The following is a 19,756-nucleotide window of genomic DNA, read 5'->3' as shown; positions in this document are numbered from 1 at the left end:
ATGGGCCAGATCTAAGCACCCCATGGGCCAGATCTGGCCTGTGAGCCTTAAGTTTGACATCCCTGATCTAGAAGGTCTGTGCATCAGCCCAGTATTTCATCCCCTGTAGCAGAAAACAGATAATTTTTGCTTTGGGCTTGCAAAAATTCATGTAATGTTCATGTAGTCATAGATAGGAAAATTGTAAGCAATTATAAATGGAGGGAGGTACAGGTAGTCCTCAACTTACAACAGTTCATTTAGTGACTGTTCGAAGTTACAACAGCATTAAAAAAAAGTGACTTATGACTGTTTTTCATACTACAACCGTTGCAGCATCCCTATGGTCATGTGATTTACATTTGATTACTTGACAACCAGTTCATATTTATGACAGTTGCAGTGTCTGGATGGTGGTGGTCAGGTGATCCCCTTTTGTGACCTTCTGACAAGCAAAGCCAATGGGGAAGCTAGATTCACTTAACAACCATATTACTAATTTAATAACTGCAGTGATTCACTTAACAACTGTGGCAAGAAAAGTTGTAAAATGAGGCAAAACTCACTTAACAAATGTCTCACTTAGCAACATAAATTCTGGGCTCAGTTGTAGTTGTAAATTGAGAACTACCTGTATCTAATCCTTGCAGAACTGAAGCTACTGATTGACAGATAATATGCAAGTTCAGCTATATAGAAAACCTAATATTTTATTTTCTTGGAAAGTTTAATAGTTTTTTTTATCTGATAGTAATCACATTTTCAAAATGGCAAAGTTTTATATGCTGGCCATATACTAAATCTACAGTTCTTAAGGGGTCCCTAAAACTTTTATGTGTAAAGTTTTATAATATATTGAGATCCGGTTTGGGGTAGTGGTTGAGGCATGAAGCTAGAACTTGGGAAACTGAGTTCTAGTCCTCCCTTAGGCACAAAGCCAGCTGGGTGACAATGGGCTCTAGAAAGAAGGCAATGACAAAGCACTTTTGCTAAGAAAACTACAGGGACTTGTACAGTCAGTCACCAGGAGTAAACACTGATTTGAAGGCATCAAAGAAAAGTGTAATATGCTGTGTATTAAACTTTATTTTCTAGCCTGAACAGCCGTCTCCTAACAAGTGGCAATTGGATAAATGGTTAAATAAGGTTAATCCTCATAAAGCTTCTGCTTTGAACCAAAATGGATTGGAGGTCTTTCAGTATTACAGCAAACTAAAAGAAGAAAGGCAAGACAATGAAAATGTACCTCCTGTTGGACAAGCCAGTCTCCAGAAAAAAGATATTAAGAATCTTAATAAAGAGGAACTAAGATCTAGGACAGCTAACTTAGCCCCAGGACACAGGGGAGGAAAGCAAAAACCACTTCCTTCTGCTGCCTCAAAATCAGTATCTAAAAAACAGCCAAGGAGGACAGAGAATAGCCTGGCTGGTGATAACTTAAACAACCATGCAGCTGACAATCTTGATTTGAACCAAATTCATTTGGCAAATAATAACATTTGTAATCAGCCCAAGACTAGGCCTTGCAGCAGCAACATTGAACAGCAAAAAGAACCAGAGTCTGTTACTGCCGTGGAAAAGAGACGGACAAGAGGCTCAGGGAAAATAGCACCCAAGTCCAAGGAATTTATTGAGACAGAATCTTCATCTTCAACTTCATCTGACACAGAGTCCCAGTCCGAACAAGAGGAGTGTACTTCACACAAATTGCAGACCGTAGTTTCAGCATCAGCTGGAAGTGACCAGAAACAAAAGAATTCAAGCAATAATAATGGTTACAAAAAAACCAATAATTGTGGTGCCTTTAGTTCCATCAACACCAGAACTAGCAACGATATAGCAAAAGAGCTGGAAGAACAGTTCTACACACTTGTTCCTTTTGGCAGGAATGAGCTTTTGTCTCCTCTAAAAGATACTGATGATGTCAAAGCACTTTGGGTCAAAATTGATTTGACTCTGCTCTCCAGAATCCCGCAGCAATTACCTGAGGAGCCACTGATCATGAACACAGGAGTTAAAGAAGCCATTCAAATGCAATATAACATTGCTGCTGATCTGCCAGCAGAAAAAGTGGTTCCTAAATCCAGAAGAAAACGAAAGGTAGGTTTTATATGTTGGTCTTGAAAAGTAAATTCATGATAGCACTTACTGGATATACATGGGTATCTTGAGATATTTCGGGGCAGAGATACAAACTTTTTCTTGCATTATCTCAATTCCTGGGGGTTAGGAGAGGTTCAAAATCTGCAACATGGAAGTGCAGCATCACAACTGAAGCCCTGCCTCTTTTGTTATGTACGTGCAAATGACACAGTGCATATACAAGGCTTTGATTGTGACACCATGCTTGCCTTCTTGAGTTTTTGGCACCCCTGCAGATGCCACTACTTCAACTGAATCCAGAGTGAAAGAGAATGGAGCCCAGACCAGGTATAGTTTGAAATTTGGGTTATATCTACATAATCTTAAATGTCCATTTTTCAGTCCTGGTAGCTTTCTGTATTGGTTAAGGTTTACATTTCCTAAAAGCCAAAAGATCAACTACAAACGCTTGGACATCTTATAAAAATATGTGATGCTTGAGATAAAATCTGTATTTTTCGGCTTAGAATATGGATGTTGTCCTATTTCTTTGCGGTAGAGTTCTTGTCTCCTAAATAGTTTTTAACAGCTAAATATAACATGCAACCAATTTGAGAAACATAAGTCATTTCTTCATTGTAATCACTGGGAACATGATTATATTTTTATTTACCTTAGCATTGCTGGTTTTTGAACATGTATTTTTATTTATGTAATAAATTTCTATACTCTGTTCTATGATTTCAGAATGGCTTACCATAAAAATATTAAACAAGGATATACCAATAAATTAAAATAAGATAAAAACACATTTATTAAAAGTGAGAAAAATAAAGGAAATAAATTATTCATCTATAACATGCAAAAGATGTTTGAGATTAAATAAAGAAAGATTTTTGTATGAACTGAAAGAACTTGCTGTAAATGATAAGCATTTCATGGATTTTGGAGGGCAGGGCATTTTTCTGCATCATCTGCTTTTAGACATGCTAGTATCTTTTCAAGTAAAGAACATTATTTTACCACTGTTCCTTTACCATATGTTCTCATTGTTTTGGGAATAATGGTGTTTATGTATCAAAAGTAGAAGAGGGTAATTCCAACTGTTGCATTGATCCAGGCTGATTTAAACCAGTAATAGGAATTCACTTGGTACAATTCTGAATTCTCTCTACATATTGTTGCCCATCGTTGTATAATTATTCCAGCTTCACTCGTCTTCTCTCCACATGGAGAACTTTTCTATTTACATGGAGCCCTGGCAAGCCATAAAGGAAAGGAAAGTGTCAAAATCAGTGTCCTTTTTTATTTACACAATATAAACAAGCATGTACAAACAGGGAGAATTCTACATCACACTGTCACAACATCCATTGTTAAACAAAATAATTGGAGGATCCAATCTGGGTCAGTCACCTTGTCCAGAGATTTCGTCTTCTGAACTTTCAGATTTGTGCTGGAGCCATCTTCAGGGACCTTCTTTCTACCCTAGAAGAGGCCAGAGAGAAGTTCCTGAAGATGGGCTCCAGCATCAGTCTGGAAGTTCAGAAGATAAAACCTCTGGTCCCGGCAACCAAACCAGATTGGATCCTGCAACATTAATTTGGGACACATATGTTCACCTTCATTTGTGAAAATCATTGGATTCTATGAACACCTCTGAGTCCCAGACTCGCACAACTTGAAATTAAATTACTTAACTCATACAGTTGTGTATGCAAAAAAACAAAACAAAAAACTTTGTATTTATATGTGGATATTAAACCAATAGGGCAGAACAACTGCTGTTATATGGAAAGCCTGGATCATCTTCATCTGCTTAATATATGAATAAACTGGGCCATAGCCTCTTTCCTTAAGAAAGAATCCAAAGATATTGATTTTTTTATTTATACCCTATGAGTATCATTAAGTGTTGTAAGTGTTGTACCTTGATGAAGTATCTGAGAGCATATGCACCAAGATAAATTCCTTGTGTGTCCAATCACACTTGGCCAATAAAAAAATCTATTCTATTCTATTCTATTCTATTCTATTCTATTCTATTCTATTCTATTCTATTCTATTCTATTCTATTCATTCCAAAGTTAAAATAAAAAATACAAAACTCAAAAAGAAAAAAAATACAGAACACATGACAAAGCATTTAAAAAGTGCATCAAAAAGTCATTATATAGATATTATCCCCTCTAGTTGAATACTGATTAATATATTACAACGTAGTTTCAACCTCTTGCGAAACAAGCCCTCCAAAAAATTTTAAACTACTAAATCTATTTGCAATTTGTTGACCTGTTTTCTATATGTTATATTGATGACCAAGTAGTTAACACGAAGAACAAATTTAATGAAACAAAATAAAATTAAAGTTTCAAAACTCTCCGTTAACAGACTATTATTGTAATCCACTAGTAGAAAATTTACCACAGCATCTTATCCAGGGGTGAAATGCTCCTGGTTTGGACCAGATCACTCGATCCGGTAGCGATGGTGGCGGGTGGTTCAGAGAACCAGTAACAAAAACCCCTGCCCCCCCGCCATGCCCAGCTGAGTTTTTTTTTTTACTTTTAAAAGGATTTTTTCTTCAGTAAAGTAAAAGTTTTAAAAAAAGCCTCTGATGATTGCACAGCTCAGCTGGGATCATCAAAACCTTTTAAAAGCATTTTTTCTACAACCTCTTTGGCCAAAGAGGTTGTAAAAAATGCTTTTAAAAGGTTCTGACAATCAGGCAACTCAGCTGGGATTGTCAGAACCCTTTAAAATCTTTTTTTCTACAACCTCTTTGGCCAAAGAGGTTGTAGAAAAAATGCTTTTAAAAGAAAAAGAAGTGGCCACGCCCACCCAGTCACATTACCCCCCCAAGCCACGCCCACAGAACCAGTAGCAACAAATTTTATATTTCACCACAGATCTTATCTATCCCAAATCAACCCAAAAGTTATAAACAAATCATCCTGGGTCAAAGAGTCAAGTCCTTTTGTGTGTCTTCATCCACATCCAAAGATAAAGCTTTAGATTTTAACATTTTTTAAAGAATCATTAACGATTGATCAAGCTTTTGAGAGAGGAATCCAGCTAGGAGCTGCACATCTCCCCACCCTCTTTACTTAGGTTTCAGAGACTGTTCAGCCATCTTAATCTGTGAAATTTAGCCAGAGAACAAAGAACAAGAAAAGTATGTATGCATCTGTATTTTAACCCAAGATTATAAGAAAAGTTCAATGGAAATAAACTCCAAGTGTTTTACAAATTCAAAAAATATAGAATCCAGTGGTGAGAGTCTGAGAACTCCTCACCACCATCCCCCAAACATACTTTCCATAAGGAAGAGACAGAGGTTATCCAGAATGACATTTAACAAAAGAAAAAAGAGAGAAAAAGCAATTAGAGTCCAGCAACAAGTTGAAATAAATCAACACCCAGCCATTAATCAACTTTTAAAACAATAAGCAAAATAAAACAATGAAGTCAAAAAATGAAAGTTAAAATTCTGGCATGCTTAGAAAATGAAATTGCTTGACAGGAAAATGGATACGCCCAATGACTTTTCAATCGCTTCCATAGGGAATTAGTATTTTGAAGACACCCCCCCCCCTTTCCCACTGGGTCCACAATCAGTCCAAAAGTTGTTTTGGGTCACTCTTAAGTAATCCCATTCAAAACCAGAAAGTGGCACTGCCAAATACCTAGCTTTAACAGTGAAATCAGCAGATCGTTCGTAAGAGAAAAAAGAAACTCTTACCAAGCAGTAGCCATCATGAAAGGGGAGCATGATATTGATTGTTGAAAATGAAAGTGTTTATTGTAACTATGATTCTAGTGAACAAGAAATACTGATAGTAAATGAATGTTACATTTCAGATTGGCATAAGTCGAGCCTACAGCATTATAAAACACCAACATAGGAGAACTGCTAGAATATAAAAGTCATAGTTGTAAATGAGAAGATATACTAGGAGTTAAGGTTTGTGAGAATCAGTGACTCATCTAACGTTTGTGAAATTGACCCAGTACTTTAAGAGAAAACATCTTAGTGAAGTGGGGATCCCAGTTTTGCTCTGCTGATTAAATTTCATTCAGGCAAATAAAAATTTCATCTGCATGATTAGTAGCTTGAAAATAAAAATGTTGATGACTGTAGGCATAGCCAGACAAACACAGTAGCAGGTTTTGACAGATGGCTAAGCCCCTAAATCTAGCCATCTGTCACAAGTCACTTCTTCTCCAAGCCCCTTCTGCTCCCCGTGTTCAGGAGAGCAATTGGTGATAATTTTTCCTGCCAGCAGGTGACACTTGCTAGCGGGAGAAATGAAGCCAAGGAAATCCATCCATCACTATCCTTAACTTGTCCTGTGTTGAAACTGTAAGGACAGCATCATTTCTCAGCCTTGATACTAAAACAGAAGAGGGCTTGGCAACAGTTTTTATGTTGGCATCCTTTTTTGCTGGCTTAAGGACCAGTGCATGGCCGTCTGGCTGTGTCATTTGATAGCAGCTGTTGCTCCTGTGCTTTCTGCACCCAGCTGCAGACAACAGCAGCTAATGGTAGGGCATATTAATATGAATAATGACACCAGCTATTTCTTTGTTCCCAGGAGGAAAAAGTGAGGCAATACACTGGGATATGTAGGCAAGTCTCTCCTTGCTGGAAGTGTGGGCCAGGGATAGAATTGCAATAATATGTTTATAAGCTTGTGTACATGATAGTTCACTAATATCACAAAGTTTGAATGGACCTTATATAGAATCTTAATGGAGTGAAAAAAAACCTTCAGAATCCACTTCCACTAAGGCATCACTTCTCTGGAATAGATCTTGCCATACATGCTACATTTGCATTACATTGTACTATAAATTTTTGGCATGATGCAAAGACCACAAATTGTTTGTTAAACCAAGAGGGAACCTACAAACTCCTTTTCTTTGTAGCTTTCTTCATTATCTGGATTGGAACCTGTATCTTGAAAGATCCATAACCATGTACTGTTTGCCTTTAGGGCAAAGGGGTTATCAAAAAGTCAAGAGAGCAGTCACAACTATGCAACTAAAATTCTACTGCTTTTTTATGTGCAATGCATGTAAATAAGAGGTAGGACTGCCATCTTGACTCTTTTTAATCATCCTCTAAAGATTTACCTGTTAGCTTCAACTATTGAGCTAAAAGACTTGGTATACATCAGAAAATTAGCAGTAACTTAACATAAGGTAACACCATTAACATAAAATAATAGTTAATTTCAATGTTAACTACCAAACTTCTAAAATACAAGTTCTACAATGATTCTATAATTTTGTACCAAAATACCATGCATATGAGGTGTTTTTTCTGTTAGTATGAAAACGAGGAAGAAAACAGAGAGACTAAGAAGATTCACACTGAGCAAGAATGTTCCTCCAATTTACTTCCTTCAGCTCAAGTTATTTCTTCACCAAATCATTACAAAATCATTAAAAAAAGGTATGTATTATCTGGCTATCTAATATTTGATGTAAAATTGTTATTTAATATCAAAAGAATAAAAAGCTGTCAGAATAATTTTGTGGTCAACTGCTGCTAACCTAGTTATAACAACTCACTATATTTATTTTTTTATCACTTTTGTTTTGTTCCAATTAAACAGTATCAACAATGAGATAATGGGTATCAAGGCCTAAGAAAACATTTTAATGTGTTTTATCTATTCACTCATCTGCCAGCTTGTATATGTATAAAATACCCCAAAACATGCCTGGAACCATTGTGCTAGAAAAGCACAATCTGATCAACATTTTCAAACTGTGAATAACCAGAATATGCATAATGATATTGATGTAATTGAGTAATAATTGTGTTAAATTGGTTAATTAAAATTGCCACTTTGACATGAATTTTAGGATGGAACAGGATATAGTCAGAACTTGATAGGAGGAAATAAATTTAACAAATAAAAATATTAAAAATGTTCTAAATTTATGAAATGACTTATATTTCCAAGATAATTTCATTTCTCATTATCTTTGATTCATTAAAATGAAATTATAATGTATGACAGTTTGTCATGACTAACTCGCCATGACCAACTCGCTACAGTCAAATCATTATGGCCAACTCACAAAGGCCAACTTGCTGCAGGACAACTTGTTGCAGGACAAAAGTTACACTAATATCAAAGAAATGGTGGAATAAAATCATTAAAGAAAGAATGCAAAAGGAGGATGAAATGTGAATGCAAACATTAAAACTATATTTTATTTATTTTAAATAATTAAATATTATTTTTAAATTGTCCTGCAGTGGGTTGACCCATGGCAAGTTGGCCATGGTGAGTTGACCGCAGTGAGTTGGCTGTGGTGAGTTGTCCCATTCCCAATGTACTGGTATCTTTTAACCAGAATAGTGGCTTTTTGCTCTTAATAAAGTACATTTTCACCAATGAAGGTGGCAAAACGAAACCACCCTTTTGAAGTATTTTTAAGGACTTCCTATATTTCAAAATGACATTTTCTGAAGTAGGTTGATAACTTCCTTTTGATTTTCTCAGTAGCTATGGTCCTGCTAATATTCCATCATATCAGTTTATTTGTTTATTTAAAAGACTTATATGGGCCACCCATCTTATACACCACAATTCTCCGAACTACTCAAAACCCTAACCCTAACCCTCTGCCATACATCCACATTTGATTCCACTGTGCCCCAACCTCACCCTACTCCAGTGGTGAAATCCATTTTTTTTTTCTACCGGCTCTGTGGGCGTAGCAGGGGAAGGATGCTGCAAAATCCCCATTCCCTCCCCACTCCTGGGGGAAGGATATTGCAAAATCTCCATTCCCTCCCCACTCCTGGGTGAAGGATATTGCAAAATCACTATTCCCTCCCCACTCCTGGGGGAAGGATATTGCAAAATCACCATTCCCTCTCCACTCCTGGGGCCAGCGAAAGGTGGTATTTGCCGGTTCTCCAAACTATTCAAAATTTCCACTACCGGTTCTCCAAACTGCTCAAAATTTCTGCTACCGGTTCTCCAGAATTGGTCAGAACCTGCTGGATTTCACCCCTGCCCTACTCCAATACTTGATCCAGCCCTTTAAGACCTTCTCAAAGCCTAGCAGCAAGGAGGCCTGCCAGGTCACAAGGAGAACATCGTTCCATGAGGGAGCAACTGCTATAGAGAATCTTTCTGAGTGCTATTAAACGATAACATTTAAGGGAAGGGCCTAAAGTAGACTCACCTTATCTGACTGGATAGAATAGTGGACTTTTTCAGTTCACTAAGTATTAGGTTAGTTCCTAATTTTAGTTAGATTGGAGTTCTATGCAACAATTCATTCTAAAACCTTAGAAGAATCAGAATAAACTAAACTCAGTGCATGAAGAATGTCTTGTCTTTATGAATTAAAACTATTAATTAATAGATGATATGTAAGAGAAGCTGGTGTCTGCCAGAGTGTCCAGATTGGAGTGATGAACTGATTTGATTTAAATGCATCTTACTGTTAATTTAGGCTAAGATTTTAATGATGGTGTTTGTTTACCAGAATCCATTGCAGAGTGTCTGATTTCACTCTCTTTCCTTATGTATTTTTCCCCATGGACTACAGTCGAAAACAGAGACTAACAAAGGCCCATTCCTATTGATAATGACACCACATGACCGTATCTAGGAGCCTCTGTGTGTATTACAGCTTAAACAGTGTGTATAAATTAAGGGAGGTCACAAAATAACATGGGCATGAGAAAAAGTAATTGTGTTTAGTATTACATGTGAAATCATAGCCATCAGGGAATAGCTAGCTCAGCTGTGTTTCTGCTTAGCCTCAGTCCTAATTGCACTAGCTAACTCAGTTGATAGACTAGAAAGAGATCACAGTTAAAAAATCTAATTTGAGTGCTTAGAAATAAAATTCAATAGTGGCAGAAATATTTTCTTGGGAAAGATAAAGTATGCTTAGTGGATATTATGATGATGGAGGTGATGTAGTTTGAAGTTTGCTCTCTGACAAAAACAATGTGAAAAAATCATTAAAAAGCCACATCTGACATTAAAAATAAATAAAAGCAAACTATTTAGCCACTATCTTGGACTATCATTTGCTTTTTACATAAATCATAATGTTTGGTAGGCATTTGTCATTACTTTACACATACCAATCTTGCTATTCCCTTTCAGTCTAAACAACATTAAGCAAAGCACAGAAAATAAGTTTAAGAAGTAGCAAAGAAATAAATGACACAAATTAAAGAAAAGACAATATAACTAAATTTAGTTTACACCAATCTTATTTTTTATTTATTTATTTATTTATTTAATTTACATTTATACCCCGCCCTTCTCCGAAGACTCAGGGCGGCTTACACACTATGTCAAGCAATAGTCTTCATCCTATTTGTATATTATATACAAAGTCAACTTATTGCCCCCAACAATCTGGGTCCTCATTTCCTCTCAATCAGCTGGGACTTGGGAGGCACAGAATAGATGGGGGCAGGCCAGTCAAGTATTTTTACTACGGTTCTCTGAACTACTCAAAATCAGAACCTGCTGAAACCCACCTCTGTTTTGTATCCTTGCAAGCCCCACCGTTCATTCCATTGTATCCGTATACTGCTTTATACATTGAATTTTGCTCTTTAAACGTAATAATAATATAGTCTTTAAGATACCATCTGTGCAAGAGCCACAGCATCAGTTCCTGTGGACTATGAAAGGAGTCTGTAATGCTTGATGCCTGCAGAAATAGACCCTCTAAGGGGGAGAAAAAAGATAGAAGCAGATAATTTGTAACAGGAGTGTACTGAGAAGATTATGTGGGCTCAGGGGCTGCGGATTGCCTCGAGATGCTTGTAATACTTAAAACTAGGACTATCTGGACTAAAAAAGTCCACATTCAGCAAAGAGATACATAAAGATCTCTTTGGTTCTATGTCACGGGCATCCAGTTTTTTGCAGTTCGGACATGTATTAGAAGACTTGGTTTATTTTCTCTGTTGTCTTCGTTAACTAGATTATTATACATTTCTGTCTCCTTGGGTTCTGTATTAATAACAATAGCACTTAGACTTATATACTGCTTCATAGGGCATTTCAGCCCTCTCTTTACAGTGGCAGCATATTGTCCCCAACAATCTGGGTTCTCATTTTACCCACCTCGGAAGGATAGAACCCTAAGTCAACCTTGAGCTGGTGAGAATCAAACTGCTGACAGTCAGAGGAATTAGCCTGCAAGACTGCATTCTAACCACTGTGCCACCCCCACTCCTCAAGTTGTTAAGTTATTTAAGTGCTAAGTTTACCAAATGCAGAGAAATTCTAGCTCCCTATAAACACATGTTCTGTTTAGTCCATGTGATTTTATAAAAAGTCACTTATAACTGTAAAACAGTGCTCCACAGCTTACATTTATTTTTAAAAACCATATCTTATTTTCCAACCAACCTTTAAAGCATTTCTATATAAGTATTTTTAGTATACATTAACCATAAATGTGAGGCTTGTCCTAAAAGGAAAGAGGAGAAATGTGGTCGAATTTGTCCAACAACTCTTGGTACTCATGTTAAAACCTGTTTCCAAAAAAGAAGAATAATTAACCAAGTTCATCATGAAGTTATGGGAAAGCTGATAATGATCATAGTATAAAAATATGTTCCTCATTCTGAGTGTTTTGACTGTCCATTATTGTAATTTCCATTTGTAGTTTGGCAACACCAATAAATAAAAATGAGAAAATGCTTCAGTCACCTAGTTCTCCCTTCTCTGATGCATCAAAGTATAAATTCTGTAATGATGATTTAACTTCTAGCAAAATAAATGGTAGCGACCCTTCGTCTTCCACATCCTCAAGTAGAAAGCACAAGAATGAGATAAGATCATGTCTACATCCTGGAGATTTCAGTGTAAGTTCTGATCACGATGTATTTAAAGTACTTAAATATCCATTTTGTTTGTTTATAACCCTTTCCATTTAGATCAGGGGTGGAGAACTATGGCTAGCTCAGGAATTCTGGGAGTTGGTCCACAGGTCATTCCTCACCCCTGTTTTAGATGCTTTGGAAAAGTCTTTCTGAGGATCCCATCCCCCTTAGAATTTGAGTATTGGGTGAGAAAACCTTTGATTCTACTGACATTCCAACTTTGTATGCTGGCATTATTGTATGCTATTTGGGGAATGGAGAAGAGTGCATTAAAAATTAATTTTGTGAAAATTCGCTGGAGACAATGTTAAATATTAAATATGAAAATAATTAAATATGATTAAATATGGAAAAATACACAGTACATTGAACCTGCCCTATTTTGAATAATGGTAGGGCTGACCTTGTCACTTGGTTACAAGGATTGTTTATGGATGCATGTCCATGAACCCTTCCTAAACTGGTACCCTCTAACTGCTAGAACTCAGCTCCCTTCATCTACAGTGAAACTTAGAAAGTAGAAGAACCTATGTGGAACCTATTTTCCACAACCTATGTGGAAAATATACAAACGGGTATGTTTACATTGAAATCTCATTTTGTAAAGCTGTACATATTTCACTATGATTAATCTTATTCTTCTCTCAGTTCAATAAAACTTAAACTTCTTAGTAATTTTGCATAGAATTGTACCCTAAAATTCATAAGATTATGCTCATGTTGTCATCCTATGCATGTATTATCTAGAAGAAAGTTTTACTGAATTCAGATACCCTTTTATAATAGATGTATGTAGCATAGGATTCCACTGAAAGAATTCTCTGAGCAAGAAACAGGAGAGATATCTGCAAATAGATTTGGTTATTTATTTTCTCAACATACAGTTGGAAGGTTTATAAATAAAAAAAAATATCCATACTGAAATGGTGGTTGTTTTTGTTCTGAACTGTAATTGTTTGCATCCATAAAAAATACTGCATGGGGCAATAGTCCCTAAATGTAATAATACTTCTAAACTTGTTTACAATTATTGTTAATGGCTGAATTCATGATTAGTTGCTGATTGTTAATTTTACTATTTACTCAGAAAGCCATGTATATCAGTTCAGAAAATACTCTGTTCTGCAACAGGACACAGTGCCAAAAAGAACCATGGTCATCTATACTGACTGTGCCCAAAACCTGTAGGAAATCAAAACTCATAGTTAATGATGGGTAAGTCAATTGTTTCTTCTGTAGAAATTTTTATTTTCTTCCTTCCTTCCTTCCTTCCTTCCTTTCCTTCCTTTCCTCTCCTCTCCTCTCCTCTCCTCTCCTCTCCTCTCCTCTCCTCTCCTCTTCTTTCTCTGCTTTCAGCCTAAAATAAAATGCTCAAGACAGTGGATATATGTGGACTTCAAATGTACTTATAGAATTTTCTTCCATGCTTGTCAGAAATGCTTTTTGTGTGTCTGTGCCTACATGCCTGCGTCTGTATCTCTGTGTGTGTATGTGTATGTGTATGTGTGTGTACATTTATTTACAGATTTAACATTGTTTTTAATGGCATCAGTTCTAGAATCACTACAACCATTGCAAAAAATTATTATAAAAACAGTATTGGAGAAATTTTTTTAAATGGCACTTAAACATTTTTTGCAGATGATACTAAAGTTTTTAGATTATGTTAAGTAAGACTATTGGGAGTCAGAGAAGAAATCTGGTAAACTAGATTTTTCAGATTAAAACAATAGTAGTGAAATGATATCCCTATAATTCAGGTGATAGACATGATGTTTTAAAGTTTTATAATAGGGTTTCTATCATTAAGCAATGTCATATTTTATGGTATCAGTGATTTTGCTGATAAAACTTCCAAAGATTAATCAGGTCAAACTACAAACTACATCTTTATCTCTATAAGAAATCTTTGCTACAATTAAATTATTGCGATTAGTCTCTTAGCCCTCTTAGTTTCCTAAGGGATATTTTGTTTTATTCTCTTTTTTGCTCCCACATTGTTGGAAGTCTATAAAGATGGTCTATAGAGAATTTTTTTGCCTCTTTCCTTAGTAATTTTTTATAACTATAATTTTAAAACCTGGTAAATATCTTGAACAAAGTATCTTTTTAAAATATGAATGCTAAGATTTTGTAAACTGCTTTCACTTAAGGACAACAAATTTAGATACCTTTGTTCATTCAAGCTGGTTTCATTACAGCACATCATGCATCAAATACTAAATCATTAGCAGATCCTTGATACACAAATACATTAGATTCAGCAGAGATTGTCTTGGACATCACGAAAATCTATGGCATTGTACAGATAATATTTTTTATATATATTTTGGTTAAACTTGATTATTTCCTTAAATTTAGTTGATTGGTATTCTAACACACCAGCAGAACTTATATCCAACTGAATTATTTTTTTATCCTTTAGGATGTTATGTGGAGCTTATTAAAGATGTCTACTTTCTCCTTTTACTTAAGTTGATATTATAATCACTGCTCTGCTTTAGTAAGTAATATAAGAATTTTCCATGTAGCAGAGTGGCTGGAGTGGAACAGAATTATATGTAGATTATATTTATGCCTTATTGATCGTTTATGTTATATTTCATTCATAAAATTTGTTAACTACCTTTATTCTGAATAACTGTGGGTTGTAATGATTGTCAACATTCTTTATCAAAACATAATGCAATTGCTTTGCTCACTGACCTAATATCCTGGCCCAGTGCTCAAGAGAAAAAAAGAGGTTTCCAGAGCAGCTAGCAGAATTGGGTCCATCTGGGTCAGTGGTGGGTTTCAAAAATTTTTACTACCAGTTCTGTGGGTGTGGTTTAGTGGGCATGGCATGACTTAGTGAGAGTGGCAGGGGAAGGATAATGTAAAATCTCCATTCCCTCCCCACTCCAGGGGAAGGTTACTGCAAAATCCCCATTTCCTCACGATCAGCTGGGACTCAGGAGGCAGAGAATAGATAGAGGCGGGGCCAGTCAGAGGTGATATTTCCTGGTTCTTCGAACTACTCAAAATTTCCGCTACCGGTTCTCCAGAACTGGTCCGAACCTGCTGAAACCCACCTCTAATCTGGGTCCATCAGTGGATTTACTATTCCATAAGGCAGGTGCAATGACAAAGAAGCATGCTTTCTGGCTCCCATAAGATAACATGAAGATACTTGAGGCATAATTGTAGACAAGGGAGCCCTCAGATAACCCAGCCCTATTCTATGAAGACATGTATTGTGTAAATGGCAATCAATATGTTGAATGCAGAATGCTTGCTGGGAACCCAGTGCAATTCATCCACTAAAGTTACAATAGCTATACCAAGATGCAACCATAACTACTGTGCTGCTACATTGTGCACCACTTCCATTTCTTGGTATGCATAGCCCTATGTAGAGTATGTTGTAATAATCCAGGCAAACATTTTAAGATATTTAACTTCTCAAATTTCAGTGTAGCAATGCTATCAATTAGGTTCTTCATTTTTAGAAACTTTAGAATACATTTCTCATTTAAATTCTAAAAAAACTTTTATGAAAAAGAGATGATATTGTGCATATTAATTATACGTTGTCTATGATGTTTCTGCATAATTTGATACCTTATTTTTGCATAATTTTTCTCATGTTATTTGGAATCATGAAATTTTGACACGTATTTGTTTTGGAGATACCAATAAGTAAAATGTTTTGATATACCATACAAGGAATATATATCAAACTCAACTTTTTCTTATATTTCCTTTCATTCTAGACTACATAGTTTAGATTTTTTTATGCAGGAAGCTAAGAGAAAAAAGCATAAAGCAGATGCAATGGTAAGAATGTTTGAATTTCTGATACATTATTCCAATTTATCTGTACAATAAAACTTTCTTAGAAAAACTTCATTAATACTCATTTTTAAATCCTTCTAACTTGAACATTTCTCTTATTAGCACAGATTTAAATATAGTCAGATATGTAAACAATTATCCAAGATCAATTATCAGATACATTTGGGGTAAATTAAAATCTGAGATAGGTCAATTCTTTTTTTAAAAAAGTATTGTATGGTACAACACTGCATTGGTTTAGCAGACCCCGTTATCAAATATATAAAGAGTCATTTGTAAATTAAAATGCTACAGGCCAGGCCTGGGCTAAGATTTTCAGAAAACAGTTTGATCCAACACTGATTTCTTGGAACAAAGGAAGATAGAACACTGTTTGCAAACTCTCAATTTGTTCTATAAACCAGAGTTCCCCAACCTTTCCAACTTCACATCCCGGCAGGAGAGGGAGGACACGTGCCCACTGCTCACGCAAATTGGGTATGCAGGCATGCACTTACCCGCTGCTCATGCCACTTCTGTGGCCCAGTTCCGAATGGTTCAAGGCCCAGTAGTGGGCCATGGTCTGGGGGTTGGGAATCTTGCCATAAGCAATTGTGTATTACTTGTCCTCCCCTTGAAAGGTTGCAAAAATATTTTGCTTTTTGGAAAGCTTGCAAGAAGAAGGGGAAATTGCAATAATCATCCTTCATTCATAAAAACCTGTGCTAAACTCCCTAGCCATTTGTGAATGCAACCACAGCGTTAGATATCACCATTGGATATATCTGCAAGCTTCTCCTGATAACAGTGGGGCTTGATTTAATAATGCTATATACAGTATGTCTTCTATATAATGTACGTGAGAGAATTTCTTCCAGCTCTAGGAAGGAGACAATGGCAAATCACTTTTGAAAAATACCATGCCAAGAAAACTGCAGGAATTTGTCCACACAGTTACTAGGAGTCAAAACACTGACTCTCTTTCTCTTTCTCTTTCTCTCTCACACACAAAGAATAAAATGATTACTGATTAAATTAGAGGTGTTTAGGCTTCAAAGATTTACTCTGAACTTTGTGCCCAAACCATATATAATGCAAGGTCATATTTTTATAGTCCTGTTTCTCTTTGCATTTATTTCTTGTGACCAGTCCTATCTACAGGTATATGTCCCTGTTTTCATTTGTAAATACTACAGAACAGCTTGGCTGCACTGGTGTAGGCTTCATATTTCAGCATATTAAGGCCTGAATTTGTTTTCCTTTTTTCATGATGTGCCTTACTGAGCTAAAGATAAAGATGCCCTCAAATGGAGCACATCTCCTGCAAACATCCATGCAGTTTTCTTGGCAGCATTACAGAACTAATGCTTTCATCCAGGGCATTTGACATCCCAGCCTATCCAAGAGCTCTGGAATTTGCAAATGGTCTCACAGCCAAGTACTTATCACAGCTGACTGCTTAGCCACCAAAGTTAGTTAGGGGCTGCCACCTTCTGGATCTTGATATGTTACAAAACTCGTCATTCACCAGATATTCCTATCTTCTCTGCTGAGAAATTTACCTACTACAGATCCAGAATCTTAAATTATAATTGAAGGTTAGCATAAAATATTAACCTGTTCTGAAACTGAAATAGTGGTTTCTTGCTTCAAATCAAATTAGATTAAGTAGATGCTGTCTGATTTAGCAAGTACCTTGAAGGTGAAAATCTTATATAAATCTAAAAATAATCCAAACTAAACCAAACATCCTTTATTTGCTAATATAAATATTCTCCCTCTTGTATAGAAGACATTATGGTAGTAAGAACTCATTACTACTCTAGAATAGATACAAATACATTATTTTGTCATGCTTTTCCTGCTGGTTTTGTCTTGAAGGTGGAAAAATTTGGCAAGGCACTGAATTATGCTGAAGCTGCATTATCATTTATTGAGTGTGGAAATGCCATGGAACAAGGACCCCTGGAATCAAAGTCCCCATACACAATGTATGCAGAAACTGTGGAGCTTATCAGGTGCGTCTCTGACAATACTCCAACAACTGACTGGCACTTGTGCTTATGCAGTATACAGGTAGTCCTCTACTTACAACCAGTTTCTTAACAACCATCCAAAGTTATGACAGACACCCAAAAGCTACTTAAAACCCATTTTTGAAGTTTAAATGGCTGCACACACACACACCCATCCCACAGTTGTATTTTAGGCATTTGGCAACCAGATCACCTTTCCACTCATCTGCAGCATCCTGCTATTTGTACAAATTTCATGGTGAATTCATTTATCCCCCAAAATACAACCAATTAGAGATTTCCTCTATTTCTTCTTAACAATTTTTCTGAGATGTGATGAGGAAATTGGCCTTCATTGCAAATAAATGAGAAACCTTGTAACTTACCTGTTTATTACTGTACAAAGATTTAATACTTACTGCTCAAGAACAAGCACTACTAATTAATGCTATGAAAGCAGAGATACAAAAATCCACTGACAATCCAAACTGCCGACTTTGCAATGACACAGTTGAAATAGTTTCAGATTTAATATGTGAATGACTGAGTTGCTAAATTAATCCACTGGTCATTATGTAAAAAATACAACTTACTTGTATGCAAAAAGTTATGGGAACATAAAGTGGAAAAAGTTGTCAAAAATGAGTAGTGAAGATCTTGTGGGACTTTCAAATATAGACAGATCGTCATTTGGAACACAACACGCCGAATATCACAGTTGTTGAAAACCGAAGCGTACAATTTATTGATATCGCTGTACCAGGAGACGCCAGAGTCGAAGAAAAAGAACTGGAAAAAGTCATGAAATATCACAACCTAGCCATTGAAACTACGCTATTATGGATGAAACATGTAATAGCGATACCCATTGTCATTGGGGCACTTGGTACCATGTCCAAGAATTTTATAAAAAACTTCAAGAAATTGCAGCTTCCTGCAATAACACCAGTGAAACTGCAAAAAACTGCGCTACTCAGAACATCGTACATCTTAAGAAGGTACTTGGTTGATACCTAGGATGCTGGCAGCAAACCATATCAACCATCAGTGCCAGTCAATAATATTTGTGATACATTTTTAAATGTTCACTTGACTGAGTTTCATGTTTAATAAATAAAATATACTAGTAGTAGTAATAGTAGTAGTAGTAGTAGTAATGGAAACTGAAGGAATCAAGGTGCCCTATGTAAATAACATCGAGAGTCTGGATGAAGACAATCACTACAACCACTACACTGGGCATCCTTCAAGATGACATCAGCCACACTGACGTCAAGAAAAAGAATAAAAATGAATACATCAAGTAAGTGAAAAAGATCTTAAAGTTCAGGCTCAGTGGAAGAAATACTATCAAGGTAATTAATACCTGGGCAATTCCAGTCATTAGATACACAGCTGGAATAGTGGACTGGACTCAAACAGAATTAAAGGCCCTAGATATGAAGACCAGAAAAATAAAGACAGTGTATCATCCCTTCATCCATGCAGTGATGTTGACAGAGTCTACTTGCCAAATAAAATAGGTGGTTATTGAATATTATAAGTATATCAGACAGATGAAGAAGAAAAAAGGGTATTGGAAGTATATCTGAAGGATAATGAAAAAGATGCAGTGAAGCTAGTATACCAGAAAGTCTACTGAATACTGGAGAGCACGGGCCTACAATAAAGATCAAATGAAGAACAGAAAAGCAGCATGGGAAGATAAAGCATTGCATGGCCAGTGCATTAAAAAATAGCAGTGAAAGCAGATGATAACAAGACCTGGTAATGGCTGAGAGCAGAAAAGTTGAAGAAAGAGACAGAAGGGCTAATTCTGACTGTACAAGACCAAGCTTTAAGAACAAATTCATACAAAGCCAGAATTGAGAAGATAGCAACAGATAGCAAAGAAGCCTATGCAAAGAATCTGAAGAAACAGTGGACCCTCTAGTTAGCTGCTGCAAGAAGATCGCACACCAGGGGTGGGTTCCAA

At 36.2% G+C, this 19,756-nt stretch overlaps 1 protein-coding gene across 1 annotated transcript in view; it reads left to right on the top strand.

Moving 5' to 3' along the window:
* The window catches only part of AFF3 (ALF transcription elongation factor 3), a 284,542-nt gene that overhangs the window by 239,736 nt on the left and 25,050 nt on the right, over positions 1–19,756 (top strand). Inside the window, exons 12-17 of the mRNA XM_058186246.1 lie at positions 1,075–2,079; positions 7,395–7,519; positions 11,737–11,935; positions 13,041–13,168; positions 15,706–15,769; positions 17,648–17,784. Of these exons, the coding sequence (XP_058042229.1) occupies positions 1,075–2,079; positions 7,395–7,519; positions 11,737–11,935; positions 13,041–13,168; positions 15,706–15,769; positions 17,648–17,784 (1,658 nt within the window). The remainder of the gene's footprint in view (positions 1–1,074; positions 2,080–7,394; positions 7,520–11,736; positions 11,936–13,040; positions 13,169–15,705; positions 15,770–17,647; positions 17,785–19,756) is intronic.

The sequence above is a fragment of the Ahaetulla prasina genome, chromosome 5 (genome assembly GCF_028640845.1).
Source record: "Ahaetulla prasina isolate Xishuangbanna chromosome 5, ASM2864084v1, whole genome shotgun sequence".
In the NCBI taxonomy this organism is placed as follows: domain Eukaryota; kingdom Metazoa; phylum Chordata; class Lepidosauria; order Squamata; family Colubridae; genus Ahaetulla; species Ahaetulla prasina.
The sequence above is the reverse complement of the archived record's forward strand: the minus strand, read 5'-3'. Positions and strand labels throughout refer to the sequence as shown.